Genomic DNA, 24,930 nt, shown 5'->3' with positions numbered 1-24,930 from the left:
AAGCCTCTTGATGAAAGTGAAAGTGGAGAGTGAAAAAGTTGGCTTAAAGCTCAACATTCAGAAAACGAAGATCATGGCATCTGGTCCCATCACTTCATGGGAAATAGGTGGGGAAACAGTGGAAACAGCATCAGACTTTATTTTTCTGGGCTCCAAAATCACTACAGATGGTGACTGCAGCCATGAAATTAAAAGACGCTTACTCCTTGGAAGGAAAGTTATGACCAACCTAGATAGCATATTCAAAAGCAGAGACATTACTTTGTCAACAAAGGTTCGTCTAGTCAAGGCTATGGTTTTTCCAGTGGTCATGTATGGATGTGAGAGTTGGACTGTGAAGAAGGCTGAGAGCCGAAGAATTGATGCTTTTGAACTGTGGTGTTGGAGAAGACTCTTGAGAATCCCTTGGACTGCAAGGAGATCCAACCAGTCCATTCAGAAGGAGATCAGCCCTGGGATTTCTTTGGAAGGAATGATGCTAAAGCTGAAGCTCCAGTACTTTGGCCACCTCATGTGAAGAGTTGACTCATTGGAAAAGACTCTGATGCTGGGAGAGATTGGGGGCAGGAGGAGAAGGGGATGACAGAGGATGAGATGGCTGGATGGCATCACCGACTTGATGGATGTGAGTCTGAGTGAACTCCGGGAGTTGGTGATGGACAGGGAGGCCTGGCATGCTGTGATTCATGGGGTTGCAAGGAATCGGACAAGACTGAACGACTGAACTGACTGAACTGAGAGGGCCAAACACAAAAAATTGATCTTAAAATGCATATTGTCTACTATAAAGGAAAAACATGACAAGCATCTTGTTGAATCTAAATGGAATGAAGTTTGGAATACTGTATTGAGCAAGTGAAGATTAAGTACTCATTTAACATAAATTATTTCATTGAGTAAATATTTCAAATATTTACCAACAAGAGCTGTTTAAGCACTGACGGTAACAGTAGTGAGGTAAGATTCCTTGCTTTTGTGGTTTTTATATTTTAGTGGTGAGTCGGTGAGGCAGACAAAAACAAATGAATAAATATATGTCAGATATTGCTAAGTGCTAAGAAAAAGTTCAAGATAAGGGAACGAGTAATGAGGGAAAGAATGCTGTTTTTGAAAGAGTGAGTGCTTTGGGCAGACCTCCCTGGTAGGTTTGCGTTTGCACAGAGGTGTGAGGGAGTTGAACCACATGGAGATCTAGATTAGGAGGGTTCCAGTCAGAGGAACAGCAAATCCAAGACCCAGGGCCAGAAGCACCCTTGGTGTATTCTAGGAAAAGCAAAGGAACCATCTCACTGAGGTGGGGAGTACTGGAGGGAAAGTGACTCTGTGGGGAAGAAAATCAAATGTTCAACTTTGGATGTTGTAGCAAGTAGGAATTATGACGAGCTGCTGGTAACAGAAAGTGAAAGTCGCTCAGTCATGCCCAACTTTTTGTGACTCCATGGACTATACAATCCATGGAATTCTCCAGGCCAGAATACTGGAGTGGGTAGCCTTTCCCTTCTCCAGGGGATCTTCCCAACCCAGAGATCGAACCCAGGTCTCCCGCACTACAGGTGGATTCTTTACCAGCTGAGCCACAAGGGAAGCCCTCTAGTAACAGAAACCTAAACTAAACACATAAGGGTTTTTTTCCTCTCTCATGTAGAAGAAGAATCTGAAGACCTGGACTTTGTGACTTAACAAAGTCATCAGAATCCCATATTCTTTCTTCTTTATTATCCTCAGCATGTAGTTTCCATCTTCAGAGTCATCATATGGCCTAATGTAGCTGCTAGAACTCCAACTTTCACATCTGTGTTCCAGGCAAGAAGTAGAATAATAGAAAGTAAGGCACAAAGAGCCATGCCAGCTCTCTGTAACTCTCTAGAGAGCTTTCTCTGATGTCTCCACCCAATAGATGCTCATATGTCATTATCCACTCTGAATTGCAAAGTCTAGGAAATGTAGTATTGTAGCTGGGATATTGCTATCTAGAATAAAATTGGAGTCTTAAGGAAAGGGGGCTGATAGGTATTAAGAGGGCAACAAAGCAGCCTGTACCATTATCATACTACATTTGGAATGCCTACTAGACATCCAAGTGGAAGAGATAGGAAAATGGTACGCTATATCTTTGATATGTAAAGTATTATTGACCTTTCCTATATTGAGTTATCTTTAATTTTAATGTATAAAATACTTATATCTTTCGTAGATTTACTTGTGACCTTAGTCCCTCTAATTCTATTTTCCCTACTAAGATTTTAATTTTCTCAATCCCAAGTTCTTCTCTCATAGGAAGACAGTTTATATAATTTGAGTGTGACTAATCATTTTAAATTTCACTTGTTTTTCTTTTTCTTATTTTTAGCCATGGCCTGAAGATGCTCTTGAACGTGTAGCTGTGAAATTTTTAGAAACACTGGAGCTCACTGACGTTGAACGACGAGAGATAGTTCCAATATGCAAACACTTTCACACTTCCATTATGGAACTTTCAGAAAGGTTAATATTAATAAATTTTTAAATGACAGTAATGCCTTGTATGTTAAAGCATCTCTTTTAGGAGAAACTGCAAATTTTAGTATGATTTCTAAGTCTTATAATTCTCTTTAATCATTTAATTAGTTATGGCTTTTAAGTATTAGAAAGCTACTTGATCTAGGTTTAACAAAGAGCAGGGTATCTTAAGGGAAAGAATATAGCTGCATCTTAGAAATCACTAGAAGCAGGAGTTAAGAAGCCACCAGAAACCCAGAAATTCTTTTTCCCTATTTCTTATTCCTGTTTCTCTGTGGCGTCTGCTTTCTCATCTTTTCTCTTTGAGGCTGAATTTTCTGCTTTCCAGTGTATATGGAGGAAAACTATCAGCCTCTCAATTCTCAAGTTTACTTCTTGCAATTCTAGCTGATTAGCTCTTTCCAGCTTTCTAGTCCAAATTCGTTTCAAAATGTGATTTAGCTTTCTTTGTGTCTAGTGCCCAGTCCTGGCCTGAACTGCTGTGTATAGTGTGGCAGGTTTCATAGAACAAGCATTGCTGCTGGGGCACTTGTTGGAAGTCCTTAGACAAGAAGGAAGATGGTTGGTAGGCTGTGGATACCTTAAAAGTACCAGTTTTACATCTGTTCATCTTCATGTCATACATGCTCATTGTATATTGCCTATCCAGAGTTTTATAGCCAGCTAGCATGTTTGGCTTGGGCAGGAACACCACGAAGGGGGCTCTAGTCTACACACTCAGCATGAAACATCATTGCATCCATTGTTTTTATGTGTATGAGTAGTAGTCTTATATTTGTGGCCGAGCTCCATTTAACCAACATGTGACACACGTGCAAGGAATGACGACTTTTTCTTGCTGTCCTGTCTGTAGTCCTCTTTCCTTGTGTACAGTCTCTTGGGTCTGCTACAGGATTAGATCTTCCTGGCATATGAAACATATAAAAAGGCCTCTATCGTTCTTGCATAGTTCTCTCTTGAGACAAATCTTTGTTGATTTGTGCTTTTTTACTACATCATTGCTATTTGATACTAATATTTTGCAGACTAGAAATTAGGACGTGGTTCTGTATAAAGTTAAGTACTCAGCAGCTTCTGAGTAAAATCAACCTTTATTCTTAAACATTTGTTGTTAATGCTATGTTGAATTTACTTCTTACTTTGTAAAACCCATTATTTATAGTAATACTGTCTGCCTCTCTTTTAGGTTCTTGCAAGAGTTAGGACGACATAACTATGTTACTGCTACTTCTTACCTTGAACTCATTGCCTCATTTCGACAACTGTTGACTAAGAGACGACAAGCTATAATGGAAGCAAAACAGCGCTATGTGAATGGACTTGACAAATTAGCTTTTGCTGGGTCTCAGGTAAATTTGAGGAGCTGCTCAAGTGGAAATATAAGAGATACAATTTATTGAGAATGCAGGTACTATGTTATGTACTTCATTTGCATTAGTTATGTACTTCATTTGCATTACTCTAATTATTCCTCATGATAACTCCATGAGGTAGACGCTTTTATGATCCTCATATTACAGATGAGTAAAGTGAATTTTAGAATTTTAGAGAAGTTCATTCAGACTGCGCAGACTCAAATACATCCAGTTTTATTCTTAACTTTTTGGCATTTGGAGAAAGTACAGTGTCAGGGTTGACTTTTTATTATAATAACTGGTTAAATATAAGACTTTTCTTCAAATGAGTCAAGTAATACTTATTAGCATTATTTCAACATAAGCAGCAGAGTGGGTGGTCTGAATGAATTGTACACCATACACATAATATAATAGGGATACCCAGAGCTGCTACCATTTTTCTATCTGACTTTTCTTCCATGACAACTGCATTCTTCCATTGCCCTGTCATACTCAAGAAAGATAAAGTCTTTTGTGAAGAAAACTGGCCACACTCTCATGGCTTTGTTCATCATGTAAAGAACTGGAAAAAAAGTTAAGCTTTTCTGGTCCTGATTTTAAGTTTCAGTTTTCTCTGCTTGGCTTTTATAGCTATTGTAGTTATGAAAACTAATGACAAATTGTCTATTTAGGTTGGTGAAATGAAAACAGAGCTTGTCCAATTGCAGCCCAAATTAGAGGAAGCAAAAGTTGAAAATGCAAATATGATGCAGGTAAAGTGTCCTGAATTTTTTAAAAATTGATGACAAAAGACAATTGAAATACATAAATTCAGCTTTGATAATAAGCCTTAATTCATTTGCGACAAGATCTTTGGGACGTTACTCTTTTCAGTTGATTCACTGGGTTCCTTGTGGGTTCTGTTGTTTTTGAAGAAAGATGAGAAGCCCATCACTAAATTAGGTCTCATATATTTACATTTCTCCTCATTTTATCCTTTAAAATTATATGTTTGGTGTCCTACTTTTCAAATATTCTTTTGTCTCTAGGATAGAGAAAACAGTAGGATGTTTAAGCATGTTTAAGATGTCTTTATTTTTTTCTCTCTTTTGCTTAGCTTATCGAGATAGAATCTGCACAAGTGGAAGCAAAAAGAAAATTTGTGAAATTTGATGAAGAGATAGCCAGTGGAAAAGCTGAGGAAGCCCAAACTCTGAAGAATGAATGTGAAAGTGATCTAGCTGAGGCAATTCCAGCCTTGGAAGCAGCCCTGTCTGCACTGGATACACTAAAGGCAAGTGTTGGAATGAGCTTGTGTTTTATCAGCAACTGTAACTGTGTAACAGACTTGGTTAATTCTGTGTTGATCATTTTCAGTGGGTGCTATTATATTGTTATCATCCAGTCAAATTAAATTTGACTCTTAACAGTTCCTCTTTGATATATTGTTATCTTATGTTTTTGCTTTTGTATATTTATTTATAATTTTCATTCAGGACATTCCAGTAGGAATGGAACAATCTCCAAGAGGCCAAAGTGGTTCTGTACATGAGCCAGGAGGCATTTGTTAAATAGAATATGGAGTCACCTCTCTGCAGCCTTCTGGTCATGCATGTACAGAAAAACCTAAAGATCATTCCTAATGTAGATGTGGGTTGCACTTGTCTGCATTAGACTGTTGCTTATTTCTCTTTACAGGGTCTTTAGGCAAAACCAGAATAATCTCACCAAACAGGTCAGAGAGATGAGCTTCTATTAGCTAGGGAGGCCCAGTGTAGTATGGGAGTTCAGGATATCCAGTCCCCACTCTATGCCTTTTTTCCTAATCAGTGCCCTGACTTTCATGTAAAATATCTGACAAAATGGTAAGCTCAACCTGTCAGTAGTTAAGCATCTTGCAGTTAAGCATCACTGAAATGATCTGATGGTAGAACCTAATGACCTCCTGCAGCTCCAGCTGCGTAGGAAACTAAGATCTATTGTTGTTAGCTTTCCAGCAATTGCAAGGGAAGTCAGAGGATATTGGAGAGGATAGTAAATAAATGGATCTATTGTGTCTGTCATAACAATATATGCCTTTTTAGAAAATAAACTTGGAACTGGAAACTACCTCTTCTTTCATTTTTGGTGGGTAAAACTAATATGTAAGCAAAGCTGGAATTAAGCCTTTATCTAAATTAGGGTTCTTAAGATGGATTTAATGCTTGGTATATCGTTGTATAAAAATTTTGTGTATGTGTGCAAAAATATTTTATTAGAAATGTTCTTAGTTGACACCATGTTCTCATAAGGATCTGTGAACTCTCAAACACTTGGGAAACATTAATTTACTGGCTTCAATTTTTTTGTTACCTTTTTTATAACCACACAGAGCAAAAAACAATTATAGTTTCAGATGAAAATCAGTGCTGTTATTACTCTCCAACATTATAAAATAACTGTCATTATTTACAAATAGGCTGTCCTAAAGGCATCCTGTTTTCTTTTGATTTAGCCAGCTGACATTACGATTGTGAAGTCAATGAAGAATCCTCCATCTGGTGTTAAACTAGTTATGGCTGCTGTTTGTGTTATGAAAGATATAAAACCAGAAAAAATTTCGGATCCTTCAGGAACTGGAGGCAAGGTAATAACTAGACACAGATTTATATTACGTTCATGAATGTCCAGAACACTTTACAACAACTATTATCAAATTAAATGTCAATAGTACCCAGTCCAAGGAAGACACATTGTATATGTACTCCAGGGTAAAGTGAAGGCAGTATGTTGTGCTATGTTGAGTCACTTAATCGTGTCTGACTCTTTGCAACCCCATGGACTATAGACCACCAGGTTCCTCTGTCCGTGAGGATTCTCCAGGTAAGAATACTGGAGTGGGTTACTTCTCCCTCCCCCAGGGGATCTTCCCAACCCAGGGATTGAACCCAGGTCTCCCACATTGCTGGTGGATTCTTTACCTTCTGAGCCACCACAGAAGCCCGAGGGCAGTATAGTATCAGAGAAATGTAGTCCCAGTGGTTTCCACCTCCTTTTCTGGCTATGCAGGATTCGCCACTCTATTGGGGTGAATGAACAGGGAGATAGCTGTGATTTTCTTGCTAAGAGCCTCAAGAATGTGACATGGTTATACAGGTGTTGTTTCCAAGCATTCAAGAAATTCTGCTGAGGTAACTTGTACTGTGATGTCGTTAAAACTATGTGCTTGGGAGCCAGAATGTCTGTATTCAGAAATCCTGACCCTCCCAGCAGTGTGACCCTGGGGAAGATGCTTAACCTCTGTGGAACTCTGTAAAAGAAGCATTGTCAAAGTACTTTCGTGACAAAGTTAACGTGAGGATTGGGTTAGTTACTACATACCAATCTCTTAACATATAAGGCCTTTCACACAGTAAGCTGTCTGTGATAATAAATGCTACACATTTATTAGTAAACGTTAGCTGTTATTATTGCAATTGTTATTCAAAGGTATATCCCTTAAAAAGAAAGGTATAACATCTATCCTAAACTAAATTTATAGACTTATTTTCTTTTCAGGGTTTTTTTCTTTTTCTTTTCAAGTTTTTACAATACCTAGGTTTGAATCCTTGAATTGGAGAATTGGGATTTTTGTGGGGGGCCCATTCTGTCCTCCCTTGAGATAATAAAGATAAAAAATAGGCTCTTACCTTATCAAGTTATTCTCACACACACACACACACACACCATGCTCACACACCCCTATCAAGCTTCTGAAATTAAGAATGTTCAGCTAGTTATTTAACATATTTTATTTTATGAGCGTGAGCACCATGTGCTTTATCTTATAACTGACTGAGCAGTGTATAATCTTTGTCTTACCTCTTTCTTTTATGTATTCCACTTGGGAAAATCTAGGTAGGTGAGGGGATTTTCTGTAAGAAAAATGTTTGCTACCCGTCCTAGTCCATTTGGGCTACTCTAACAAATTGCTTATGAACAAACATTTATTGCTCACACTTCTAGAGGCTGGTAAGTCCAAAGTCAAGCCTGCAGTAGATCCAGTGTCTGGTGAGGGTCCAGTCCTGGTTTATAGAATACTGTCTGCTTGCGGTGTTCTCATGGTGGAATGAGAGGGAGCCCCCTGCCCTCTGTTTTATAAAGGGACTGATTACATCCATGCCTTAATCACGTTCCTAAGACCCTACCTCCAAATACGATTATACTGGGAAGTAGGTTTTAGCATAGGAATTTGGGGAGAGGACACAGACTTTCAGTTTATAGCACTACCTTTATGATTTGAAAGTCAAGATTAAAGGAAAATAAAAGTTGAAATAATAAAAATATTTTGCTTACATGAAATTTGGATGTTATTTGTACCAGCTGCTTTTCTTAGTTTTCTAAAAAGAAATGATCATATTTTTTGCCTGTCGATGTGTTTTTTTTATTAAACTTTTAAAAAATTTACTCATTTTTTGGACTGTGCTGGGTCTTTGTTGCTATGCACAGCTTTTCTCTAGTTCTGGTGCACAGACTTCTCATTGCAGTGGCTTTTCTTGTTGTGGAACAAGGGCTTCAGAGCGCAGGCTCAGTACCTGTGACGTGGTACATGGTCTTAGTTGTTCTGTGGCATGTGGGATCTTCCTGAACCAGGGATCTAACCCCTGTTCTCTGCATTGCAAGATGGACTCTTAACCACTGGACCACCAGGGAAACCCTCAATATTTAATTTTTAATAATAAGTTAAATATGTAAATTAATATGCATATTTAAAATATTTGATATACTTACCTTGTTCTCAGAGAGAGGAGTCTCTTTATTTCATTTCCAAGGACATATAAGTAGGTATTTTGAAAGTTCAGTGTATAGTTTCTCTGGATTAGTATACCTTAAACCTCAAGAAGAAAAGTTTTATATCAAACATATTTAACTGTACATATAATGTTTCTGTAAATTTTATTTATAGATATTAGATTACTGGGGACCTAGCAAAAAACTTCTGGGAGATATGAATTTCTTAAGAGATTTGAGAGAATATGACAAGGACAATATTCCGGTGAGTTTCATTGGATTTTTTTCTATAAATGTAATTTTGCCAAGATATATAAAATCTTTAACATTTTTCAATATTATATAAAATGTAAGCAAATAGAGTGTCAGTAGAATTAAAATAGTAAAGGAATATTTATTAATGACTATATTATGAATTCTCATAATGCATAAAACCACTTCTCTTTCAGACCATCCAAAGTCACTGAATAAATTAACTGTTTTAGTGTATTACTGACATGCAAGAGTTCTCGAAGTGTCTTCTTAAAATAGTTTATTTCTTAACAAGTTGGATACACAAATTTCTGAGATTAAAAGTATATACTTTTTCGTCCAAACTTCTATTTATTTATGTTTAGTTGTTCTTTTTCCTTGTTTACACATGTTTTCCCAAACTGCAAAGGTCTTTTTAAATTTTTTTAGAAGACATATCTTGTCTACCTGTAATAAATTTGCTGCAATTATGCTTATTTTAAAAATATCTCAAAGTACTGACTTTGGCTTTTAAAGACAACACAACTGTTTTATATACTCTTTTTTAAACTATATATGATCAATTTTTCATCTAATGATTGTGTGGTACATGTTGAAATTTTAAGATCTAAATCTTTGTTTCCCAGGTGACTGTTATGCAGAAGATTCGTGGTGAATACTTAACAAACCCTGAATTTGATCCTCCTAAGGTTGCTAAAGCTTCCTCTGCAGCTGAGGGTCTGTGTAAGTGGATCATGGCTATGGAAGTGTATGACAGAGTTGCAAAGGTATTTTGAGGATCAGCACATCCATTTTCTATTGAAATATTCCCATAAATTAAAATCTATGCCTTTGAAATGGAGAAGGAAATGGCAACCTGCTCCAGTATTCTTTCCTGGAGAATCCCTTGGGCAGAGGAGCCTGGCAGATTACCGTCCATGGGGTCATAAGAGTAGGACACGACTTAGGAACTAAACCAACCAATGCCTTTGAAAACTCTAAGGTTAGCTTCTGTTGAGTTCAGCCTAACTCATTTCCCCTCATATTTAATAAAAATGTTTGTGATTTTTAATCTGTCATTTTAGGATTGAGGTTCTTTCTTCAACTGAAAAAAAAGTGGTGTTTTGAATTCACTGTATTAACAAATATTTGGTGAAGAAAGGAAAATTGAAATAAATTTGTTCATAATAAAATATCTATGCCCTTATTTACTAGTTCAGAAGTTTCTAAAAGCGATCCCACAGAGAATTTGTCCTGCTCCAGCATAATCAGTTCAGTTCAGTCACTCAGTCTTGTCCGACTCTTTGCCACCCCATGGACAGCATAATCAGACGTTAATTGAGTGTCTAGTGGATGAAGAGAATGCTTACATATGACATAACCTGTTGGGACCAGTATACATGAGAGCAGGGAGATCAACAGAACTGGCCAGACTGACCTATAGTTACAGGGACCTGGGGCAAAAGAGAATTAAGTTTTATGGGAGACAGCAGAAGCAAAGAAAAATCCAAAACATCAAAGGCCAAGTGGCAGATGAAAATCTTGATGCAGAGGTCAGAAGTAAGAAATTCCAGTCGGGTTAAGAGGAGAAGGATGGACTCAAGCAGTGATAGGGAGTTTTTTTGGAGACTCCCTGGGGCCAAATTACAGGAGAGCAGAGAATGGTTAAGAGCATTTTGTATGGGGTAGGAGAAAGCTTCAAGAGAGAGGGGACATATGTATACCTATGGCTGATTCATATTGATATATGGCAGAAACCAATATTATAAAACAATTATCCTTCAATTAAAAATAAATAAATTTTTAAAAAGAGCACTTTGCAAATTTGACTAGCAAAGGACCAAGGAAGCACTGGTCTTGCCCTCTGTAACTTGCAAAATTCTACCAAGGGGAGCAGAAAATATAAATAAAAATGCCCATGGAAATACATGATATTATGTGTTTAGAAAAACCTTAGAGTACAGAATGAGTAATCAGGCTGTAACAATTGAAAAGATATTCCTAATGAGGCATACGTGCTTGTAGAGAGGTATGGATTTTGTTCATTTCAGAGGAGTAGACCAGTATACACCTGGTATAAATAAAATTAATTCTATCTGAATGTTCTTCCATTTGAACATCTTGTCCCTCCCCATAGTAATCCCAGCAGGTCTGCAAGCTGTCAACTCAGCCTGTTTCTACATAACCCACAAGACAGGTGGAATATTCTGGATTCTTTCTATAAAGCAGAGAATCTAAGGTATTCAGGTTCTTTTCTGACTTCCCACCCTGTTCAGTTCAGTTCAGTCACTCAGTCGTGTCTGACTCTTTGTGACCGCATAAATTGCAGCACGCCAGGCCTCCCTGTCCATCACCAACTCTAGGAGTCTACTCAGACTCATGTCCATCGAGTCGGTGAAGCCATCCAACCATCTCATCCTCTGTCGTCCCCTTCTCCTCCTGCCCCTAATCCCTCTCAGCATCAGGGTCTTTTCCAATGAGTCAACTCTTCACACGAGGTGGCCAAAGTATTGGAGTTTCAGCCTCAGCATCAGTCCTTCCAATGAACACCCAGGACTGATCTCCTTTAGGATGGACTGGTTGGATCTCCTTGCAGTCCAAGGGACTCTCAAGAGTCTTCTCCAACACCACATTTCAAAAGCATCAATTCTTCGGCTCTCAGCTTTCTTCACAGTCCAACTCTCACATCCATGCATGACCACTGGAAAAACAATAGCCTTGACTAGACGGACCTTTGTTGACAAAGTAATGTCTCTACTTTTGAATATGCTATGTAGGTTGGTCAAAACTTTCCTTCCAAGGAGTAAGCCCTGTACCTCCACATTATTTTAATTCCAATGTACCTGCCTCGTGTTGTTATAGAAAGGTCGAAGGGAGATATCCAGCAAACTCTTCTCTAAAGTCCAAAGTAGGAAGAAAAGCTTCCTAATTTCTGTTTAAAACATTCTGCCTTCAGGATTTCTGCCCTGAGGAGAGAAAGCAGGTCAATCGTATCTGATTCTTTGCTTCAGTCTTCCTCTTAGCCTTCAGCTCACTCATGGCAATGTGTCAGTAGACTTAGGTCTCCCTTCTTTCAAATGGACATATACTCTCTTTGGTCATTTTGTAAGTTCCTTATACTGGTGTCTTACAGTATACTCTAACCAAGTTGGCCATACCCCATTCTTCATATACTTATGAGCATAATAAAATAAAAACTTTAGGAAATCGTTTTTCTCTCAACAAAGCATCACTTTTCACAATTTGTTGAGGAAAATTCAATTTTGATAGTGAAGCTAAATACCAAGTCTTTATTTCTCTTTGTATTACTGCTACTGTCTTAATCTCCTCAAGACAAATGTAATCCTCAACTGACTGGGAAGGAAATCAAAAGCTTGGAAATGCTTAAAAAAAAAAAAAAAAAAGGCAGCACATTCATGTATTTTTAAGCGTTTGTCATTTCTGTTGCATGTTTTTCTGTTTTGCGACAGTTCAAAGGCAACTCCTGATTGTATTGAGATGTTTTGCTACATATTATGCTGTTGTGCTACATATTGTGACATATTATTAGAGTAACTTGCCTATTTATAGATGAAGTTTGCTGGTTCAGGATGATTTTATATATTTTATAAGATAAAATATATTTTACTTTATTTGCATATGAAAATATAAGATTTAAGGCATTTAAAATTTGCATGGTTTATTTTATAAGTAATAAATGTATTTATAATCATAAATAAACATTTAAAATTCATGATATCTTAAAGGATTATGTTGATTGTCAGTGTTATATATAGTACATGTTATAGCTGTGTGTACTGTTCCCAAACAGGTAGTGGCTCCTAAGAAAGCCCGCTTAACAGAAGCTCAGAAGTCCTTAGCTGAGACAATGGAGCTTTTGAATCAGAAGAGAGAAGAACTAGCAGAAGTAGAACATCATTTGGAAAATTTAGAAAGAATATTTCTTGAGAAAACTGAGGAAAAAGCTCGTTTAGAAGACCAGGTGGAACTTTGTGCTAAGAAACTTGAAAGAGCCTCAAAACTAATTGGAGGACTAGGTGGAGAAAAATCGAGGTCAGATTTCTACTCATTTTAACAATGTTTTAAAATGTCTGGCTTGACTGTGCAGCTCTCTTTGGGTATTATGATTGCCATGCCATGCCATGCTCAGTCACTTCAGTCGTATCTGACTCTTTGTGACCTCATAGACTGTAGCCTGCCAGGCTTCTCTGTCCATGGTATTTTTCCAGGCAAGAATACTGGAGTGAGTTGTTTATTTTGATTACTGATTTTTAAATGACTGGTTGAGAATATGGGACTTTCTATAAAGCACCTGGCTAGGCTTCTCCTAACAGAATTTCAGTGTCAAGGATGGTGTTTGCAACTTGCTTTCAAATGTTAAAAGAGAGAGAGAAAGAGAAAGAGGCAAATAAGGCTTAAGACAAGTTTTAATCTTAGTGGTGAGTATGTGGATGATCACTGTGCAGTTCTTTCCAATTTTGTGTTCAAATGTTTTGTAATAAAGTGTTTGGAAGGGAGTAGTGAATATATGGTTTATTTTGTTAAATTTATTTTAAATAACTGACTTGATGTAACAAAGCCAGTTAGCTTTATTCTAATCTATTTATACTAGTCAGCCAACTATCATAGCTATTAATTGTATTTGTTGAATGAATAGCATGATAAAGTAACATACTTTTGACAGTACTTCGTAGTGCAGATTAGATGGTTTTGAAATGCACTTTTTATGGTAAAAGTTTCATTAAATGGAAAAAGATACCAACCTTAGCTATAGTACGCCAACTGCTATACAACTTAAATGTAATTTTTGGTAATGAATTACAAATGTTTCTGTGTTTTTCAGAAACAAATAGCAGGGCCACTGGGCCAAATCATCCTGAATAAAATTATTAGACAAAATTCTGGTGATTTTTTTTTGTTTCTGTTTTCCTATCCTGAAAGAACAAATCCTATAAGAAATGCGTAATATTCTAATAATGAATAGTGAATTATTGTTTATAAAACATAAATGTATATTATAGCACATTAGAGCTAGAAGGGACCTAACCTCCTCATTTTATAGATACGCAAGTACCCAACTTTTCATGGCATTTTGTTATAGAATTTGGACTAGAAACCCCTGGCTGTTTCATTACTGCCTTAAATCATTCTCTTTGGTGAGGCTGTTTTGCCTTTGATTGGTCTCCTAGATGGTCTCAAGCTGCAGATGACCTTCAGATAGTATATGAAAATTTGACTGGTGATGTCTTAATATCAGCAGGAGTAATAGCCTACCTTGGTGCTTTCACTTCTGGCTTTCGACAAACATGTACAGAAGATTGGAGCATGTTGTGCAAGGTAATGGTTTTATATTTTCTTAAGAGTTTATTTTTAGAACATTTAAAATATATGTTGGGGTATTTGGGGGGAAAGGTTGATAATAAAAATAGAGAAGGAAAGAAATGACTGAAAATATGAAGTTTTTTTTCTTCTTATTTGATCAGTAAAATATTTCCATAGTCTAACTTTTCATTCAGTTTTTTCAGTTGTTAAGAATTATTAAATACTGTCTAACAACAAATAATATATTAACTAAAAATATTTTAATCAACAAGATAAGAGAAAATGTCAAAAATAAATCTGTGTATTTCTAACAGGAGAAAAAAATCCCGTGTTCAGAGGAGTTCTCACTGAGTAAGACCCTGGGTGATCCAGTAACAATCAGAGCCTGGAATATTGCTGGATTGCCTACAGATACTTTCTCTGTAGACAATGGAGTGATTGTTAACAACTCCAGGCGCTGGTAAGGAAGATAAAGTGTTTCTTTTTCAATTATTTTATTTGAAACTTTTTGAACATAGAGAAAAATTGAAAGGATTTCAGAGTAAGCACCCATATAGCTACTACTCCTAGATCCTGCAGTTAACATTTCATTATTCTTGTCCATCCCTCTATCCATCCATCAACTCATCCTTTTTTATGTATTTCTACATATGTTGCAGACATGGACGTACTTCCTCCCATATACTTCAGCATGCATATCATTAAGTAAAGTTCAATATTTTTTTTCTTTTGAGGTAAAATTTACATACGATGAAATATATACAATTTAATACAAAAACACAAAAATACACAAACCTGTGAGTTCTAACAAAAGTATGCACTTGTGCAGCTCAAACCTCAGGGTTTGAATCAGGGTATAACACAGTCTTTTTTGTCCCATCCCAGTAAATCCCCTCGTTCACTGTATAGGAAATTATTATTCTGATTATTTTCCATCACAGGTTAGTTTTGCCTATTCTAGAACTTCATATAAATGAAATTGTACTGTATGCAGTCTTTTGTGTAAGGCTTTTTCCACACAGCAAAGTCTTACTAATTTTTGTTGCTGAGTATTATTCAGTTACATGACTCTGTAATTGTTTATGTGTTTTCCTGTTGTTGGACACTTGGGCTGTTTCCAGTTCTTAGCTATTCAGTGTATTGATTTTAGCTAGGTATCTACTTATTTTCATGATACTGTAACAGTAATTTATGCAATTTCATGTAAATCTTTTATAGCTGCTATCATAGTGTGATAACTGTATGAGCTTTGCAGATGGTTTTTATTATCTTTTTATTTATATTACTTTTGGAAACTTGGGAAATTATTCTCATCTGAAAGATATTTTCTTGTAAATAGTTATCTAGTCATATTGCCATCTAATATAAAAGTCTTTTCTTGACCTTATGTCAAACAAACTATGATGGATAATACTGAGTTCTTATATTCATGAGGTACTATTTTAATACCTTATATTCTCACAAATTCCTATGAGTGAGTTCTTCTTCTTATAATTCCATTTTATAAATGAGACAGCTGAGGCCCAGAATAAATTAGTAGTTTGAAATTTAGTGAGATAACTGAGCTAATAAATGGTGTAATCAGAATTTGAACCCAGACAACTTAACTTCCAAATCCTAATTCTTACTTACTATGTTAACTGAAATGTGAAATAGGATATCACATTTAACTACCTTTAAAACTGTAATGGAAGTTTCAGTCTTCTTTTGGGATATAAGATATGGTAAAGATACAAAGAAATCTTATATTCTGAAAGTTTGAGGTATTGTTTGTTTATATTCTTTGGAAACCTTACTAGATACTTCAAGACATCTAAGTCTCCTTTATATTGATAGTATTTTTTACTTGAGAGTGAACATCCTTAGGTTGAAATGTCTAGGCAATTGGTAAAATCCCTGGTAGCTCAGTGGTAAAGAATCTGCCTGCCAATGCAAGAGACATAAGAGATGTGGGTTCGATCCCTGGGTAGTGAAGTTCCCCTGGAGGAGGGCATGGCAACCCAATCCAGTATTCTCGCCTGGAAAATTCCACGGACAGAGGAGCCTGGCAGACTACAGTCCATGTGTTGCAAAGAGTTGGACACAACTGAAGTGACTTAGCAGCAGCATTATAATCTGAGGAAGTATAATTAGCTATTCCCAAAAATGTGTTCTCTTGTGGAGCAGGGAATGTTCTAATTAACAGAATATTAGACCCTAAGTATTAATTTTGTTTTAGAACTCTTTTTTATGCATTTGGTGCCATTTTGATTTTTAAAATAGCAGTTTAAAATGTTAGCAGAATGTCTATTAGGCTTAATGGAAATCCAGAGAAACCAGAAGTTTCAGAGTTGTATGTAAATTGAAGAAAACAATCTGTCATTTTCTGGCAGAAAGATAACTCTTCTAATAAAGTAATCTTTCAGTGGTGTCACTACTTTGTACCTGATATTTTTGGGCTGGCTGATCAACAGGTCATGGATTGTGTCAGTTTTGAAGGATAAGTCTCCATCCTTATAGACCAGACTTCACTTCTTGGCAGTTGGGACCAAAGTGGTCATCTATGGCCATCATCATTCTTGACATTAGGCTGAATGATGACAGAGGCTTAATCTCCTCTCCCTACCTCCTGACAGCAGAATCCAGTAATGTAACTTATGTTCACTCTTTTTGTTACTCACTTTTGAGTATCTTAAGTGTGAATAGTGTGTGTGAAAGTATTACTTGCTCAGTCGTGTCTTACTCTTTGTGACTCTATGGACTGTAGCCCTCCAGGTTCCTCTGTCCATGGAATTATCCAGGGAAGAATACTGGAGTGGGTTGCCATTTCCCCTTCCAGAGAATCTTCTCAACCCAGGAACTGAACCTTTGCCTGCTGCATTTCAGGCAGATTCTTTACTGTCTGTGCCACCAGGGAAGCCCATCTTAGGTGTACCTCAGAGAAAAGCTGGGCTATCAGACTTTTGTAATGTGAAAATTGGTATCTCTCTCAATCATTCTCTCTCTCTCTCCCTCTCTTACTGTCTCTCTCAGGCTGTAGGACCTACCTTCCTTGTTTTTCTCCACTGCTTCATTAATCTGTCTCTGATTATTTGCTGACTCTGTTCTTCTGTACACATGGCCATTCCTTAATGAAGCCTTAGTTCCTAAGTTCACTAAACACATCTGTTGAATAATATACAAAAACCCAAATCATTAAGTACAACTGCAAATCCCATGAGAGAAAAATCTGATTAGTCTGGCATGGGACAAATATCCACCCTAGTCTTATCACCTATGGCTGGGGGCCGAGCCATTATGGTTAAACACATTGGTATAGGTCAGGAATATAAAAGTGAGACAACGAAAAAGTGAAAGTGTTAGTCACTCAGTTATGTCCAACTTTTTTGCGACTCCATGGACTGTAGCCCACCAGGCTCCTCTGTCCTTGGAATTCTCCAGGCAAGAATACTGGAGTGGGTGGCTATTTTCTTCTCCAGATCTTCCCGACCCAAGGATTGAACCTGGGTCTCCTGCATTGCAAGCACTTTCTTTACCATCTGAAGAGTCATAAACTGGGAAAGCAGCTTAACAATAGGACCCTATTACATTTATTGTATCTTTGGATGTGATGAAAGGTAAGGATCTAATTTTAATTATTTTATAATGATAACCATTTACCCTAGCGGTGTTTATGGAGTTATCCTTCCTTTCCTCACTGATTTGTAATGCTGTCTTTGTCCTTTAGTCTTTCTTGTGCACTGGTCTGAAAATGTCTTTTTTTCCTCTATTTTTTCTTTAATTTTATGTCGGGCTTATTGAGGCTTATTGCATATAATATATGCAATAAAATTCTACCTTTTTAGAGCACTTTTATGAAGTTTGACTCACTCCAGTACTCTTGCCTGAAAAATCCCATGGACGGAGGAGCCTGGTAGGCTGCAGTCCATGGGGTCGCGAAGAGTCAACACAACTGAGCAACTTCACTTTCGCTTTTCACTCTCATGCACTGGAGAAGGAAATGGCAACCCACTCCAGTGTTCTTGCCTGGAGAATCCCAGGGACGGGGAAGCCTGGTGGGCTGCCATCTATGGAGTCGCACAGAGTCAGACACAGCTGACACGGCTTAGCAGCAGCAGCAGCAGCATGAAGTTTGACTAAAGCCTGTGGTCATATGATCCCTGTGACAATCAAGATGCAGAATATTACCAACCATCTGAAGCTTTTATGTATTTATTTTTGGTTGTACTGGGTCTCATGGCTGCACCGTTTTTTCTCTAGGTGGGACGAGTGGAGGCTGCTCTGTAGCTGTGGAGCACAGGCTGTAGGGCTCAAGGGCTTCAGTAGTTGCAGTTCCCAGCTCTAGAGCAGAGGCTGGCTAGTTGTGGCCCACAAGCTTAGTTGCTCCATGGCATGTGGGATCTTGCTGGATTCGCACCTGTGTCTCCAGTGCTGGCAAGTGGATTCTTTACCACTGAGCCACTAGGGAATACCCATTTGAAGCTATTAAATGGGAGGGATCATATGACTCTTTTCCCCCTATTTTTTAAAATAGAGATTATAATTGACATAATTTTCACTTGTAATCAAAGTATTTTGATTATTTGTACTTAAATGGAATTATTGATACATTTAGATTTAATCTGCCATCTTGCTAGTTCTTTTCTGTTTATCTCATCTGTTATTTTTTCCTTTTATCTTCTTTTTTTCACCTGGCTTTGGATTAATTGAGTTTTTTATGATTCCATTTTATCTCCACTACTTGCTTACTGGTTATACATTCCTTACTTTTAATGTTTGCTCTAGAGTTTATAATCAGTTCAGTTCAGTTCAGTTGCTCAGTTGTGTCCGACTCTTTGTGACCCCATGCCAGGCTTCCCTGTTCATCACCAACCCCTGGAGCTTACTCAAACTCATGTCCATTGAGTCAGTGATGCCATCCAACTATCTCATCCTCTGCTGTGCCCTTCTCCTCCTGTTTTCAATCTTTCCCAGCATCAGGGTCTTTTCCAACAAGTCAGTTCTTCACATCAGGTGGCCAGAATATTGGAGATAATTTACAGAAATCATTACTTTTTGTAGGGAATGAACAAATACCATATTTTTTTCCAATAATAAAGTTATGTCAATGTATGGCAAAAATCACTGCAGTATTGTAAGTAATTAGCCTAATTTTTTAAAAATAAATAAATAATAAAACTAAAAAATTTTTTTTAAAAGGAGGGGAAAAAATGTTCCTTTAAACAGGACTTTGAAAGGTACTAAAAGCATCTAGTCTAACTACTAGCAACTTTTAAACAGTCGTATGCAAAATAACTTTCTCGTTTCTAGATTTCTCATTTCTAGAACACTTTTTATCTGTTTGCTGTGATAGCAAAGTAAATTTTAACTGGTATCTGAACTTCTTGTGTTTTCAATAGGATTTCAGCACAATTTGAGTGGAGAAAGAAGACAACCATACAGCTGTTGTTGAATTGTTTTGTCTTTTGGAAAGGAAAGAAAATAAAAGAACAGAGTTATCTGGGATTAGTTGATTAAAGAGCTTATTTTTAGGCTAAGGGAAAGGGGATTTTTATCCCTAGAAATTGTTGAACTAGAAGGAGAATGTCTGGGAAAGCCAAAGTAACATGAAGTGAAAATTCCCCTTTCTGTGTTAATATTAATATTTTAAAAAATAATTTAATGCATTGTACCGAATACAAAAGGAACTCAGGACAGTCAGTATCATCACGGAGAAGGAGGAAAGCACCTCATATATTGATTCTCTGAAACTACGAATTGTATGTTCTTGAACACAAAGTCTTTTACCATACTTACATAGAAAAAATTTCCTAAATAGATCTCAAATATATACGAGACTAAACTTGGAAACTTAGTTTATGTTTCTACTCATAACTTAAGGAAATCCATTATAGGCCAGTAGATCTTTTATTTTAAATTCTTATCCGATACATAGGATTATTTTTCATATTATGTTAACAGATGATATGTGTTATAATTACTATGAACACCATGTGTTACATTGGAAAGAGCACAGCTTACATATTCATAAGATCCTACTTCTGACATTACTAGTTTCTTAACCTTAAAACCTTGGGCAAAGTACTTCATTTCTTCATTTCAAAAATAAATGAGAATGAAACTCCTTTTTCCTTTTCCTCACAGAACTTTTGTGAAGATTTATCCTGATAATGTATGTGAATATTTATTATTTAAATTATATAATTTTAGATAAATCTCAACATCTATTTAGTCCCCTGAAAATTTTTCTTATTGTATTTTAGGCCTTTAATGATTGACCCCCAGGGTCAAGCCAATAAGTGGATCAAAAACTCTGAGAAAGAAAATCAACTTAGTGTTATTAAGCTATCAGATGCAGACTATATGAGAACACTGGAAAACTGTATTCAATTTGGAACTCCACTTCTATTAGAAAATGTTGGTGAAGAACTGGATCCATCCTTGGAACCTTTACTACTTAGACAAACTTTTAAACAAGGTAGAAGTTGATTGGTATTAGTTGCTAAAACTGAAAGATGATTGGATTATCTTTGAGGCTTATCTTTGAGGGAAGAAAACTACTACATAATTTTATTTTTTTTTTTCTAATTTTATTTTATTTTTAAACTTTACATAATTGCATTAGTTTTGCCAAATATCAAAATGAATCCACCACAGGTATACATGTGTTCCCCAACCTGAACCCTCCTCCCTCCTCCCTCCCCATACCATCCCTCTGGGTCGTCCCAGTGCACTAGCCCCAAGCATCCAGTATCGTGCATCGAACCTGGACTGGCAACTCGTTTCTTACATGATATTTTACATGTTTCAATGCCATTCTCCCAAATCTTCCCACCCTCTCCCTCTCCCACAGAGTCCATAAGACTGTTCTATACATCAGTGTCTCTTTTGCTGTCTCGTACACCGGGTTATTGTTACCATCTTTCTAAATTCCATATATATGCGTTAGTATACTGTATTTATGTTTTTCCTTCTGGCTTACTTCACTCTGTATAATAGGCTCCAGTTTCATCCACCTCATTAGAACTGATTCAAATGTATTCTTTTTATTTTATTTTATTTTATTTTTTTTATTTCAGGTATACACGTGCTCCCCATCCTGAACCCTCCACCTTCCCCCCTCCCCATACCATCCCCCTGGGCCGTCCCAGCGCACCAGCCCCAAGCATCCAGCATCGTGCACTGAACCTGGACTGGCATCTCGTTTCATACATGACATTTCACATGTTTCAATGCCATTCTCCCAAATCTTCCCACCCTCTCCCTCTCCCACAGAGTCCATAAGACTGTTCTATACATCAGTGTCTCTTTTGCTGTCTCGTATACAGGGTTATCGTTACCATCTTTCTAAATTCCATATATATGCGTTAGTATACTGTATTTATGTTTTTCCTTCTGGCTTACTTCACTCTGTATAATAGGCTCCAGTTTCATCCACCTCATTAAAACTGATTCAAATGTATTCTTTTTAATGGCTGAGTAATATCTTAATAATGCAAAACTTCTGTGTCATTGTTATACATGAAAGGAAATTTGAACAAGTATCAGATATTCTAAAATAAATACCTTGCCTTCCTTTGATTGCCTTAGTCACTGTTATTTAGATTGTTGTTCTCTAGAGAACACATTTAAGTTGAATCCAGCCTGAAATTCCTTTATCTTATGACCAAGGGCCACACAAAGTCCATTACTATGAATAACAATGGTTAATGTGGACCAGAGTTGACTTTAGGTAAACATTGTCCACCTTGTATATCTTTCTGCTTTTAAATTTTTTCTCTGTCAAACTCTAGTACTTTTAAGAGCTTTAGTCATATATAAATAATTTTGGAACCATTATTGAAAATTAATAGAGGAAGTAAGATCAAAAGGAATCTTAATTTAGAAGGCTCCATGACAACCAGAAAAGACATCTTATATTACCCCAGAATTAATGATTCATGCTATATAATTGCTTACTTGCCTCTGTGTCTTTGGCTTTTGCAACACTTGTATTCTATTTGAAATTACTTTATGACATTTTACTTATAACCTAGGATGGGTTTTAACAGAAGGGGAAAGGCTATGTAACTTTGGCTTATTTATTATACATTTTTCTCTGAAATACAGGTGGCATTGATTGCATCAGACTTGGTGAGGTCATTATTGAGTATTCCTTTGATTTCAAGTTTTATATCACCACAAAGTTGAGAAATCCACATTATATGCCAGAGCTGGCTACAAAGGTATCTTTGCTCAATTTCATGATAACTCCAGAAGGACTTGAAGATCAATTACTTGGTATTGTTGTTGCAAAGGAGAGGTATGTATTTTCTTAGATACTTTCAGATAGTCTAGAAAAGAATATTTGTAGGCCATAAAGTTGGCTTGAGGCTCAACATTCAGAAAACTAAGATCATGGCATCTTTGTTGATCATGACAAAGATGATCATCATGGCAACTTTGGCCACCTGATGTGAAGAACTGACTCCTTGGAAAAGCCCTGATGCTGGGAAGGATTGAAGGCCGGAGGAGAAGGGGACAACCGAGGATGAGAGGGCTGGATGGTGTCTCCGACTCAACGGACATGAGTTTGAGTAAACTCCAGGAGTTGGCGATGGACAGGGAGGCCTGGTGTGCTGCAGTCCATGGGGTCTCAAAGAGTTGGACACGGCTGAGCGACTGAACTGAACTGAATATTTCTGTTATGTGATTATTCTGAAATCTTGTCTAAATTTTATTGTTGTTCATTCGCTAAGTTGTGTCCCACTCTTCGCGATCCCGTGAACTGCAGCACGCCAGGCTTGCCTGTCCTTCACTATCTCCTGGAGTTTGCTCACATTCATGTCCACTGAGTCAGTGATGCTATCTAACTAACTCATTCTCTGCTGCCCTCTTCTCCTTTGCCTTCAGTCTTTCCCAGCACCAGGGTCTTTTCTAATGAGTTGGCTCTTCACATCTGGTGGCCAAAGTACTGGAGCTTTAGCTTCATCATCAGTCCTTCCAGTGAATATTCAGGATTGATTTCCTTTAGGATGGACTGGTTTGATCTCCTTTGTCATTATAAATTAAATAAATACAGAATTCTTTAAAACAATCATTCTATAACAAATAAGTTATAAGCCAACCATGTTATATTGGGCTTTTAGTATGGGTAATAGGATTTAGGTGATGTGCCATGACTTTTGACTTGTATCTGATTGTTTGAAAAAAAAATTTTTGTTTCTTGAAATGTATGTTTTGGACAAAATCAGAAATGTGTTCAAAGACATATACAGAATATTAATGAAATAAAATACTTAGGACAAGAATGAAAAAGCAGGATACAAAACTATATATGATAGGGATAATTTGTTTTTCAAAGTTAATACATGAATGGATATCCATATATATGAAAAAAAGATTGAGAAAGAATACACCAGAATATTAATAGTGATAATCCTTAGGAGTAGTAAGATTATGGATAACTCATTATTTTTCCATTACTAGCGTGTGTTATTTTTTTTTAATGAGGAAAAATATTATGATCCCTGGAAGGGCTACTAGTAAAGAATTGCTTCCTGGGATTTCCTTTAAAGTGGCTAAGACTGTAAGCTCCCAATGCAGGCCCATCTTTTATCCCTGGTCAGGGAACTAGATCCCACATGCCACAACTAAGACCTAGCACAGCCAAATAAATAACTATTTTTAAAAAAAGAATTGCTTCCTGAAGGAAATCTTTGACTCAGCTTGAAGCTTAATATAACACTATCAAGTAGTCAATTAAATGAAATCAATTTATAAGTGAAAATATGTACCATGAGGTACTTTAGTTATTTTCAGTATTCATCCCACTTGCATAATATCTAAGACAGAACTATGTCATAACATATTCTATAACATGAATTATGTTATTTGAAGTTTCATACCATCTTTGTTAAGGTATTAAGTGCCAATTCGTTTTCTTTGAGCCAGTTGTATAAGTCATCTTTTCTGTGTCTGCTATTATAGAAGAGATGCTGAAAATGAGACTGAATATGATTAAGCCAAGGAATAGAAGTTTCATATTCTGAGTGTCTTTTCCAGTTCTTATTCTCACACAATGAGCTAAGCCATATGGGTAAACTTAACATATTTTTGGACTTAACATAGTATATATTATTGCTGCATTTTACATATTTATAATTAATGCTTTTTTTTTTGCTTGAATTTCTCAAATCATTTTCATGGAAATGTTTTTTCCTTAAGTTAAAGAGGTTAATCATCTTAATTTGTGTTACGTGTCTACAAAATTGTTATATTTAAATGCCTACAAAATGGTGATGTCTAATATTTAGATAAAATACTACAAATTTAGATCAAATGTTTTTATCTTTTTAGACCAGAGTTAGAAGAGGAACGAAATGCTCTTATTCTTCAGTCTGCAGCTAATAAGAAACAGCTGAAAGATATAGAGAAAAAAATTTTAGAAACATTATCATCTTCAGAAGGAAACATTTTAGAAGATGAAAGTGCGATTAAAATCTTGGACTCTGCTAAATTGATGTCCAATGAGATAACCAAGAAACAACAGGTAAAAAAAGAATCCTAGAAATTTTTTTGATTCTTTGGAGTCCAGTTTGCTCCCACTTCCTAAGTAAAGTGCTGTAGTAGGCTTATGGGAAGAGGAAAATAATTCATAAAATACCACAGCATATAAACTAGTTTTAAACTCATAAGAATATCTCTTACTGTTGAATCATTCAAAATCTGTGTCATCTATGTGGTACCTATAAATAGAAGAAATAAATTTGGAGTGAAAAAAAGTTTTAATATAATTTTTGTTGTTCCATAGGTAGGGTAAGTGAGTCAGGTT

General features: G+C 36.5%; 1 protein-coding gene across 9 annotated transcripts in view; it reads left to right on the top strand.

Moving 5' to 3' along the window:
- The window catches only part of DNAH12 (dynein axonemal heavy chain 12), a 192,371-nt gene that overhangs the window by 131,424 nt on the left and 36,017 nt on the right, over positions 1-24,930 (top strand). For 8 of the 9 annotated variants that reach the window (XR_003507718.1, XR_003507719.1, XM_027522275.1 and 5 more), the window contains 13 exons: positions 2,351-2,484; positions 3,686-3,848; positions 4,529-4,609; positions 4,954-5,130; positions 6,331-6,462; positions 8,761-8,850; positions 9,464-9,604; positions 12,628-12,869; positions 14,006-14,153; positions 14,453-14,598; positions 20,381-20,595; positions 22,227-22,419; positions 24,456-24,648. Coding sequence is in view for 7 of the 9 variants with exons in the window: in XM_027522275.1 (XP_027378076.1) it covers positions 2,351-2,484; positions 3,686-3,848; positions 4,529-4,609; positions 4,954-5,130; positions 6,331-6,462; positions 8,761-8,850; positions 9,464-9,604; positions 12,628-12,869; positions 14,006-14,153; positions 14,453-14,598; positions 20,381-20,595; positions 22,227-22,419; positions 24,456-24,648 (2,055 nt within the window). In the remaining 2 variants the exon portion in view is untranslated. Of the gene's footprint in view, positions 1-2,350; positions 2,485-3,685; positions 3,849-4,528; positions 4,610-4,953; positions 5,131-6,330; positions 6,463-8,760; positions 8,851-9,463; positions 9,605-12,627; positions 12,870-14,005; positions 14,154-14,452; positions 14,599-20,380; positions 20,596-22,226; positions 22,420-24,455; positions 24,649-24,930 lie in introns of those variants that run through there. The other variant, XM_027522279.1, reaches the window with a different exon arrangement.

Source organism: Bos indicus x Bos taurus, chromosome 22 (assembly GCF_003369695.1).
Source record: "Bos indicus x Bos taurus breed Angus x Brahman F1 hybrid chromosome 22, Bos_hybrid_MaternalHap_v2.0, whole genome shotgun sequence".
Taxonomy (NCBI): domain Eukaryota; kingdom Metazoa; phylum Chordata; class Mammalia; order Artiodactyla; family Bovidae; genus Bos; species Bos indicus x Bos taurus.
This window is presented reverse-complemented; position numbering and strand designations above follow the sequence as displayed.